This window comes from Chiloscyllium plagiosum, unplaced genomic scaffold, assembly GCF_037043375.1.
Source record: "Chiloscyllium plagiosum isolate Xiang-an unplaced genomic scaffold, Cpla_swu_hap1 HiC_scaffold_38, whole genome shotgun sequence".
Classification (NCBI taxonomy): domain Eukaryota; kingdom Metazoa; phylum Chordata; class Chondrichthyes; order Orectolobiformes; family Hemiscylliidae; genus Chiloscyllium; species Chiloscyllium plagiosum.
The window spans coordinates 30,602,597-30,613,730 of NW_028270176.1; the positions used below are offsets into that span (position 1 = coordinate 30,602,597).

Consider the following 11,134-nt stretch of genomic DNA (forward strand, 5'->3'; position numbering starts at 1 on the left):
AACCATGGCTTTTTCAGGATGAAGGCCAGCTCCATCTTCCATAGCCCCAGTTTCCACTGGTACCTGGGGTTTTACACTGGAACTGAGCCAGGCTATCACCTCAACAGCTGGAGCCTGAGGGTTCGAAGGGCGGGACCTTCACTCGCTATTTGGCTCTTGTTCTGTTAGGGATTTTTTTATTTCACCTTCCTTTTACGTCATCCAGCCTATAAAAGTAATAACGTTTCTCTATTCCCAATATATTCAGCAGCTCCTGACGTCCAGAGGGAGACAGACAGCAAGATGAAGATGCTACTGGCAGCAGTGATACTCACTGTCTTGATCACACAAGGTAAACTTTCTGTGCATATAATGTCTGTTCTTAATATCTGTCTAATCTCTCACTGCACACTTATCCTTCAGAAATATCCATTTCATGACAGTAGACTGATGGAACAGGACATCGATTTCTCTCAGATGGTCTGATCCAGTGTTTGAGCCAGAAAAAGATCGTTTTCGGTATTTTCAATTGCAAAGCTCACATTTTGAAACGTGCACGGTTATCATGTGTTGTTACAGAGTGATATCCTCACTTTGGGGATTGAGTGTCAGTGTGTGTTATTACAGTGTGATATCCCCCCCATTGGGGATTGAGTGTCAGTGTGTGTTATTACAGTGTGATATCCCCCACATTGGGGACTGAGTGTCAGTGTGTGTTATTACAGAGTGTCATCCCCCCCATTGGGGATTGAGTGTCAGTGTGTGTTATTACAGAGTGATATCCCCCCATTGGGGATTGAGTGTCAGTGTGTGTTATTACAGAGTGATAGCCCCCCCATTGGGGATTGAGTGTCAGTGTGTGTTATTACAGAGTGATATCCCCCCATTGGGGATTGAGTGTCAGTGTGTGTTATTACAGAGTGATAGCCCCCTCATTGGGGATTGAGTGTCAGTGTGTGTTATTACAGAGTGTCATACCCCCATTGGGGATTGAGTGTCAGTGTGTGTTATTACAGAGTGATAGCCCCCTCATTGGGGATTGAGTGTCAGTGTGTGTTATTACAGAGTGTCATCCCCCCCATTGGGAATTGAGTGTCAGTGTGTGTTATTACAGAGTGATAACCCCCCATTGGGGATTGAGTGTCAGTGTGTGTTATTACAGAGTGATAACCCCCCATTGGTGATAGAGTGTCAGTGTGTGTAATTACAGAGTGATATCCCCCCCATTGGGGATTGAGTGTCAGTGTGTGTTATTACAGAGTGATATCCCCCACATTGGGGATTGAGTGTCAGTGTGTGTTATTCGAGGGTGACATCACCCCCATTGGGGATTGAGTGTCAGTGTGCGTTATTACAGAATGATATTCCCGCATTGGGGATAGAGTGTCAGTGTGTGTAATTACAGAGTGATATCCCCCTCATTGGGGATTGAGTGTCAGTGTGTGTTATTACAGAGTGATATCCCCCACATTGGGGATTGAGTGTCAGTGTGTGTTATTCGAGGGTGACATCACCCCCATTGGGGATTGAGTGTCAGTGTGCGTTATTACAGAATTATATTCCCGCATTGGGGATAGAGTGTCAGTGTGTGTAATTACAGAGTGATATCCCCCTCATTGGGGATTGAGTGTCAGTGTGTGTAATTACAGAGTGATATCCCCCTCATTGGGGATTGAGTGTCAGTGTGTGTTATTACAGAGTGATATCCCCACATTGGGGATTGAGTGTCAGTGTGTGTTATTCGAGGGTGACATCACCCCCATTGGGGATTGAGTGTCAGTGTGCGTTATTACAGAATGATATTCCCGCATTGGGGATAGAGTGTCAGTGTGTGTTATTACAGAGTGATATCCCCCCATTGGGGATTGAGTGTCAGTGTGTGTTATTACAGAGTGATAGCCCCCAATTGGGGACTGAGTGTCAGTGTGTGTTATTACAGAGTGATATCCCCCCCATTGGGGACTGAGTGTCAGTGTGTGTTATTACAGGGTGATATCCCCCACATTGGGGATTGAATGTCAGTGTGTGTTATTACAGGGTGACTCCGCCCCCATTGGGGATTGGGTGTCAGTGTGTGTTATTACAGAGTGATATCCCCCCCATTGGGGATTGAGTGTGAGTGTGTGTTATTGCAGAGGGATATCCCCTCCCATTGGGGAGTGAGTGTCAGTGTGTGTTATTACAGAGTGATATCCCCCCCATTGGGGATTGGGTGTCAGTGTGCGTTATTACAGAGTGATATCCCCCTCATTGGGGACTGAGTGTCAGTGTGCGTTATTACAGAATGATATTCCCCCATTGGGGATAGAGTGTCAGTGTGTGTTATTACAGAGTGATATCCCCCTCATTGGGGATTGAGTGTCAGTGTGTGTTATTACAGGGTGATATGCCCCCCATTGGGGTTTGAGTGTCAGTGTGTGTTATTGCAGAGTGATATCCCCCCATTGGGGATTGGGTGTCAGTGTGTGTTATTACAGAGTGATATCCCCCTCATTGGGGACTGAGTGTCAGTGTGTGTTATTACAGAGTGATATCCCCCTCATTGGGGACTGAGTGTCAGTGTGTGTTCTTACAGAGTGATATCCCCCTCATTGGGGACTGAGTGTCATTGTGTGTTATTACAGAGTGATATCCCCCTCATTGGGGTTGAGTGTCAGTGTGTGTTATTACAGGGTGACACTGCCCCCACTGGGGATTGAGTGTCAGTGTGTGTTATTACAGAGTGAGATCCCCCCCATTGGGGATTGAGTGTTAGTGTGTGTTATTACAGAGTGATAACCCCCCATTGGGGGGGATTGAGTGTCAGTGTGTGTTATTACAGGGTGATATCCCCCCCATTGGGAATTGAGTGTCAGTGTGTGTTATTACAGAGTGATATCCCCCCCATTGGGAATTGAGTGTCAGTGTGTGTTATTACAGAATGATATCCCCCCCATTGGGGATTGAGTGTCAGTGTGTGTTATTACAGAGTGATATCCCCCCCATTGGGGATTGAGAGTCAGTGTGTGTTATTACAGAGTGATATCCCCCCCATTGGGGATTGAGTGTCAGTGTGTGTTATTACAGAGTGATATCCCCCCCATTGGGGATTGAGTGTCAGTGTGTGTTATTACAGAGTGATATCCCCCCCATTGGGGATTGAGTGTCAGTGTGTGTTATTACAGAGTGATATCCCCCCCATTGGGGATTGAGTGTCAGTGTGTGTTATTCGAGGGTGACATCACCCCCATTGGGGATTGAGTGTCAGTGTCTGTTATTACAGAGTGATATCCCCCTCATTGGGGACTGAGTGTCAGTGTGTGTTATTACAGAGTGATCTCCCCCCATTGGGGATTGAGTGTCAGTCTGCGTTATTACAAAGTGATATCACTCCCCCCCTGACGAGTTTTTAATATTGATATGTTTAATTAAACTGTCATAAACCCTTTGGTGTTGAGTATTCACATATATTATTCCTGTCTGTGTGCTGTGCAACTTGGGAATGCTGTGATGAGTAACTCACTGCTGACTTCTCTCAGTAACAGCAGTGTGTACCAGCTACAAGATGCACTGCAGAAACTCACCAAAGATCCTCAGGCAGCATCTTCCAAAGCCCCGGCCAATTCCGTCTAGAAGGTCAAGGGGCAGCAGAGCAAGGGGAACACCACCCCCTGCAAGTTCCCCTCTGAGTCCCTCGCCATCCTGACTTGAAAATGTATGGCCGTTCCTTCGGTGTAGCTGGCTCAGAATCCTGGAGCTCCCTCCAATGGCATTGTGGGTCTTCCGACAACCTGGGGATTGCAGTGGTTCAAGAAGGCAGCTCACCCCCACCATCTCACGGAGGGCAACTAGGGACGGGCAATAAATACTGGCCCAGCCAGAGACACCAACTTTCCAAATCTGTGTTAAAATTTACATTTTATTGTTTACTGCAGGTTTCTCACTGACATGCCACAGCTGTAACAGTCTGAGAGGCAACTGTGCGTTAAACACGACCATAGACTGTAACAGGACAGTCCATTCCACTTGCCGGTCAATTAGTGTCAACACGGTAATTGGTAAGTATTGTGTAATCTTGAAAGTTTTCTTCTTGAGGTTGATTCAGCAGCAGCAAGCCTATTAATGGAGAAAAATATCTCAACCTGCTTTATATGCTGTAGTTTCATTCACTATCCTCACTAATAATGGATGAAAAGTGCTAAATCCAAGTTTGTTGATGACACAAAACTTTGTGGGAAGGTAAACGATGAGGCCAGCACAAAAACTCTGCTGCGACAGGTTGAAACATGATTTTATAAACTTCTGTAAGGTCACTCCCTCAGTCTCCGATGTTCCAGGGTGATGCAGAGAGTTGTACTGATTGGCTCTGAGTGGCTTTGTGGCTGTAACGTGATGCGATTTCCTTTGTTAGGTCCCTCAGACAGCAATTACCTGATAAGTGGCTGTGGGGGTTGTTTTGGTCTCGTCACCTTCAACAGCGGACTGGTCTCTCATTATGTGCACACGACCTGCTGCAGTTCCAACCTCTGCAATGACGATGTTGAACCAGGTAAGATACTGATACGACACAAGATATCAGAAAGAGGGCTAGGGTGGAGAGGCACCACAATGCGTCCCTTTCACCTTTAGCCATTGGGATGAATGCAGAAGGCAGATCCTCAAACGTACTGAAGGAACTGACATTTACACTTATAATCAGGTCATAAACTCAAGGACATTCCACACCTCACACTGTGAAATTGTGGAAGTGTTGTACAACAACAGACAGCTAGTCTTAGTCCCTTCCCAAGAATAGTGATACAGTCATGACCTTCTCGAGTTTTGTTCTGATGTGATGTCAAGGAACAAAACCTGGGTCGTGGTATCTGGACGTACCTGATAGAGTGGGCAGGACCATCATCTTTCACATCAATCCGCTTCCTCTGTGTTGGTTCACTCCCTCCCACCAGTCCCCACCAACCTTGTCCAGAACCCCGCCTGGTTATTTTACCACTTCTGAAGCTGCCTGGTTCAGTCGTGTCCTTCAGGGAAGGAAATCTGCTGTCCTTACCTGGCCTGGCCTCTAGACAATGGGATCGACTCTTAACCAACCACTGGTCAATTTAAAATGTGTGATAAATGCTGACTCAGGCAGTGACAGCTACCTCTGAAGAAAGAGTTCAAACAAAAATTGAGCATGTTACTTTTGCTTCTTTAACCAATAATGTTAAGTCTGAACCATTTGGTTCCTGACCCTTCCACTAATTGGTCCAGTTTCTCCCTATCCACACTCTCCTGACCCTGTATTATTCTGAACACCTCAACATATAAATATGATAAATCAGGAGCAGAGGCTGGTCATTCAGCCCATTGAAACTGCCCGCCATTCAGTCAGAGCACCATCCTTCTTGTCTTTGCATTAAAATTCCTCCTTTCCAACTACCCCTGAAAAACCCCCAATTCCCTCTGCCTAATCTACCTCTGTCTTAAAAATACTCAAAATTTCTGAGGCAAAAGGTTCCAATTTGTTGCACAATTCCCAATCATGTCATAGTATCACAGAATCATAGAGATGTACAGCACAGAAACAGGCCATTTGGTCCAATTCATCCATTCCAACCAGATATCTTAAACCTAATCTAGTCCCATTTGCCAGCACTTGGCCCATATCCCTCTAAACCCTTCCTATTCATATACCCATCCAGATGCCTTTTAAATGTTGTTATTGTACCAGCCTCCACCACATCCTCTGGCAGCTCATTCCATACACGTACCACCCTCTGTGTGAAAAAGTTGTCCCTTAGGTCCCTTTTATATCTTTCCCCTCTCACCCTTAACCTATGCCCTTCTAGTTCTGGACTCCCCCACCCCAGGGAAAAGACTGTCTATTTATCCTAACTCTTGACCTTCTCTTCCCAAGGGAGAACCATCCCAACTTTCCCAATGCATTCCACATGAGTATTAGTGGGCGTGGTTCTGAGATCTTACCAACGCTTTGAAAGGTTCTGAGAAGCAGATTGGGAGTGGCTCATGCTGCTCTCTGTTTGTGTTTCAGACATAGAGAACAGCACGCTGAATGGGTTGGAATGCTACTCATGTTATGCTGTTACGGAGATCGGGTGTAATAGCACCAGGGCCAAAGTGAAATGCAGAGGACAACAGGATCGCTGCATCCACACGTCAGGTCACAGCAGAGGACGTAAGTATTTATTTAGCATTTCACTTGTCGGCAGAAACAACGTAACGTGGTGAATTTTACGGTATAGAAAGAGGATAGCAGAGCACTTCCTCAGAACAGAGATGCAGGCTGGTTTGGCTAGTGGGCAAAAAATCCAGCATGTGTTGTAAAATCATGAGTTGTTTACATAGGACAGGGGAAAATAAAGAATAAATAAGGGTCACTTAAATAGAGAATGGCTAGGGATTTCCTAATTGCAAAGGGTTCCATGTGTTTGACTGCACATTTCCCCAAGGATTAGTGACCAGGTAAGGCATGTAATCAGGAAGGGTCATGGGATGCTATCTTTCATTATGAGAGGAATTGACCCAAATAGTGTGAAGGTTATGCTTCCTTTATGTGGGGTGATACTGTGAATATTTTTGTCTCCTTACTTAAGGAACTGGATTGGAGCTGGTTCAGAGGAGGGGAACTGGATTGATACTTGGAGTGAGGGACTTTTCTAGGAAAGGGTGGGGTGACACGGTGGCTCAGTGGTTAGCACCACTGCCTCATGATGCCAGGGACCCGGGTTCGATTCCAGCCTTGGGCGACTGTCCATGTGGAGTTTCTCTGGGTGCTCAGGTTTCCTCCCACTGTCCAAAGATGTGCAGGTTAGGGTGGATTGGCCATGGGAAATTGTCCCATCGTGCCCAGGGATGTGCAGGTTAGGGTGGATTGGCCATGGGAAATTGTCCCATCGTGCCCAGGGATGTGCAGGTTAGGGTGGATTGGCCATGGGAAATTGTCCCATCGTGCCCAGGGATGTGCAGGTTAGGGTGGATTGGCCATGGGAAATTGTCCCATAGTGCCCAGGGATGTGCAGGTTAGGGTGGATTGGCCATGGGAAATTGTCCCATAGAGTCGAGGGATGTGCACGTTGGGGTGAATTGGCCATGCTAAATAGTTCCATAATGACCAGGAATGTGCAGATTAGGGAGGATTGGCCATGCTAAGTAGCCCCATAGTGCCAAGGGATGTGTCGGCTCGGTGCATTAATCAGCGATAAATGTTTAGTAATAGGGTAGGGGAATAGTTCTGGGTGGGTTGATTTTTGGAGGGTCGGTGTGGACTTGTTGGGCTGAATGCTCCCATTTGACAGTGTAGGGATTCTAGGAGACTGGGCTAGTTTCCCCTGGAGGTTCGGGCTGAATGGCCTCCTCCTGTTCCTGCGCAGTGCTTTGGCGATGAAGAAGGTGATGGGAGGGGCTTCGAAGTGAGACTCTCTCTCTCTATCTGAACGCATCAGACTGATGGCCCACCCTTTGTTCCAAACAGTGGACCCCAGGACGTTCGTGATGAAAGGCTGTGCTTCCGACTTCCTCTGTCGAAATCCCGGGGCTCTCGGACTATTCTCCTATGAGGCGACAGCGGCTTTCTACTGCTGCAAGGATGGCCTGTGCAACTTGGAGTCGCGGAACTTCACCCAGACCACCACTCCGGGCCCCAGCACCACGTCCACCGCAAGCCCAACCCAACTGAGCAGCCCCCTCGTCATGGCTGTCCTCCTGGTCTTCCTCAGACTGGTGCTCTGAAGCACAGTGTCTCAGTCTTCACCCTCTCGTCGATTGGCTGCAGGAGCCCCTGGGTGGAACGAGGGGCATCTTCAGAGGAAGAGTCATTCCCAACATGCTCTGTGTGGTCAAACCTTCTCATCTACAGATTTACAAACCCCCCTCAATCTCCTGCTGGGAGACCTTCCTCAGCTCATTCCCTCCCATCCCTGGTTGTACAGTAGCTATTCTCGTATGGTATTTGCTCAGTGGTGGTTGTATTCCTGTAATGTTTGATCCCAGCATGAGCAAGAGGCCATTCAGCCAATTATATCTGTGACAGGTGTCTTCTAGATCAATACCACCTTAATCCTACTGCCCCATTCTCTCCTCATAGCTCTATTGATCCCCAAACTAATCCCACAGCCTGACTCTCTCCCCATAGACCTGTATCAACCCCCAAACTAATTCCACTGCCCCACTCTCCCCATAGCCCTTTATCAATCCCCAAACTAATTCCACTGCCCCGCTTTCTCCCCATAGCCCTGTATCAACCCCCAAACTAATCCCACTGCCCCCTCTCTCCCCATAGCCCTGTATCAAACCCCAAACTAATCCCACTGCCCCACTCTCTCCCCACAGGCCTGTATCAATCCCCAAACTAATCCCACTGCCCCACTCTCTCCCCACAGGCCTGTATCAGTCCCCAAACTAATCCCACTGCCCCACTCTCTCCCCATAGCTCTGTATCAACCCCCAAACTAATCTCACTGCCCCACTCTCTCCCCATTGCCCTGTATCAGTCCCCAAACTAATCTCACTGCCCCGCTCTCTCCCGAAAGCCCTGTATCAATCCCCAAACTAATCACACTGCCCCGCTCTCTCCCGAAAGCCCTGTATCAATCCCCAAACTAATCCCACTGCCCCGCACTTACCCATGTCCCTGTATCAGTCCCCAAACTAATCCCACTGCCCCGCACTTACCCATGTCCCTGTATCAGTCCCCAAACTAATCTCACTGCCCCGCACTTACCCATGTCCCTGTATCAGTCCCCAAACTAATCTCACTGCCCCGCACTTACCCATGTCCCTGTATCAGTCCCCAAACTAATCCCACTGCCTCGCACTTACCCATGTCCCTGTATCAGTCCCCAAACTAATCCCACTGCCCCGCACTTACCCATATCCCTGTATCAGTCCCCAAACTAATCCCACTGCCCCGCACTTACCCATGTCCCTGTATCAGTCCCCAAACTAATCCCACTGCCCCGCACTTACCCATGTCCCTGTATCAGTCCCCAAACTAATCCCACTGCCCCGCACTTACCCATGTCCCTGTATCAGTCCCCAAACTAATCCCACTGCCTCGCACTTACCCATGTCCCTGTATCAGTCCCCAAACTAATCCCACTGCCCCGCACTTACCCATGTCCCTGTATCAGTCCCCAAACTAATCTCACTGCCCCGCACTTACCCATGTCCCTGTATCAGTCCCCAAACTAATCCCACTGCCTCGCACTTACCCATGTCCCTGTATCAGTCCCCAAACTAATCCCACTGCCCCGCACTTACCCATGTCCCTGTATCAGTCCCCAAACTAATCTCACTGCCCCGCACTTACCCATGTCCCTGTATCAGTCCCCAAACTAATCTCACTGCCCCGCACTTACCCATGTCCCTGTATCAGTCCCCAAACTAATCCTATTGTCTCAGTCTCTGACTCCCCATGATCTTGGATCAACCACAAATCCATGTTAATGCCACACTACATTTTAGAACACAGGGCTGGAGGAAGTCACATTTCACAAATCAATCTCTCTGATGTACCCAACAGCAAATGAGGAACTGCGATTGCTGGAACATTAGCTTTACTGTTTAATTAAGCCAACTTTCTGGGTAATTCTTTCCCATAGCTGATAAGAATGTGGAATTGAGCAGAATTATTCGCAATTGTGCATCTCTGCAATCAGGCACTCTTTCTCTATCTCCTCTGCCTCACTGATCCAATTCACCATGTTTAAGTATTGGTCACACATCTGGGCAAGTGATATCGAAAATCTATGTTTCAACATGTAATTAGGGGGAAGTGTTTCTTCGCTTTTTTTACTGAATGAGGTGTTGGTGGGGCACATAATGACCTTGGCCAGGCTGATATGACTCTTGAACGTGATTGGGGAGCACCGTGAGTGTGTAACGGATGGGTGTATTCTCATGGGTGGCCTTTCCCATATTCGTGATATCCCCCAGCTCCAGAGCCAAGTAATTGTCCTGACCTGCTGTTCCTAAAAACTCCATCTCTGGAAGCAATCCACAACTTATCAAAAGGGAACAGCGGCTTCAGACAGTTTGATCGTAGCTGAGGTGCCCCTTCAATGAAGAATAGGAGCAGGTTGGTTCTGATTCCTGGAGTCAAAGGGGTAACATAAGGGCAGCTGAATTCAGGGGATACCTGTGGGATTAAAGTTTGCGAGCGAGAGAGAGAGATAACAGTTTGATCGCACTGTGACATCCCGCTGAGTGCTCTGTAAAGAGTCACACTCTAAAGGAGAATAGGCTTCGGTGGTGGAAATGGAAATGTTTACAAATGCCTGATGATCTGTAATAAATTATGACAATAAATTTGTAAGATCTTAAACAAATGAGTCTTTCTGCTGATCTTGTGTGACGGCTCCTAACCTGTTTCCCAGTAACAAGTAAATACTTCCACCAGAGCAGACCTGGGGACCATCAAAAAAAGGTTGTGATAAACCCATCCGACTGGGAGTTCTTGGGGGTGTCTGCAGAGAGTAGGGAGCACGTGGACCTCATGATAACAGGGCGGAGGGCGCAATGGATCAGAATGGGACAGTTAACGATAAACTGGATAAACAAATGAGGAAGGAAAGAAGGATATGATGATGGGGATAGGCAATGTGGCATTCCCGGAGCACTGACCCTCCGACAGAGCAGCACTCCCTCAGCACTGACCCTCCAACAGAGCGGCACTCCCTCAGCACTGACCCTCCAACAGAGTGGCACTCCCTCAGCACTGACCCTCCGACAGTGTGGCATTCCCTCAGCACTGACCCTCAAACAGTGCAGCACTCCCTCAGCACTGACCCTCCGACAGTGTGGCACTCCCGCAGCACTGACCCTCCAACAGAGCGGCACTCCCTCAGCACTGACTCTCTGACAGTGCAGTGCTCCCTCAGCACAGACACTACGACAGTGCGGCACTCCCTCTGCGCTAACCCTCTGACAGTGCGGCACTCCCTCTGCACTGACCCTATGACAGTGCGGCACTCCCTCAGCACTGACCCTCCGACAGTGTAGCACTCCCTCAGCACTGACCCTCCGACAGTGCAGCACTCCCCCAGCACTGACCCTCTGACAGTGTAGCACTCCATCAGCACTGACCCTCCAACAGAGCAGCACTTCCTCAGCACTGACCCTCCGATAGTGCGGCACTCCCTCAGCACTGACCGTCCGACAGTGGAGTGCTCCCTCA

At 48.3% G+C, this 11,134-nt stretch overlaps 1 protein-coding gene across 1 annotated transcript; it reads left to right on the forward strand.

The window, feature by feature from the left end:
- Positions 1–247: 247 nt before the first annotated feature.
- LOC122544268 (urokinase plasminogen activator surface receptor-like) lies at positions 248–10,286 on the forward strand. Its single transcript, XM_043683344.2, has 5 exons — positions 248–331; positions 3,894–4,016; positions 4,370–4,507; positions 5,993–6,136; positions 7,433–10,286. Exons 1-5 carry the CDS (start codon positions 283–285, stop codon positions 7,687–7,689), a joined length of 711 nt encoding a protein of 236 aa, XP_043539279.2. The 5' UTR covers positions 248–282; the 3' UTR covers positions 7,690–10,286.
- The last annotated feature ends 848 nt before the right edge of the window (positions 10,287–11,134 follow it).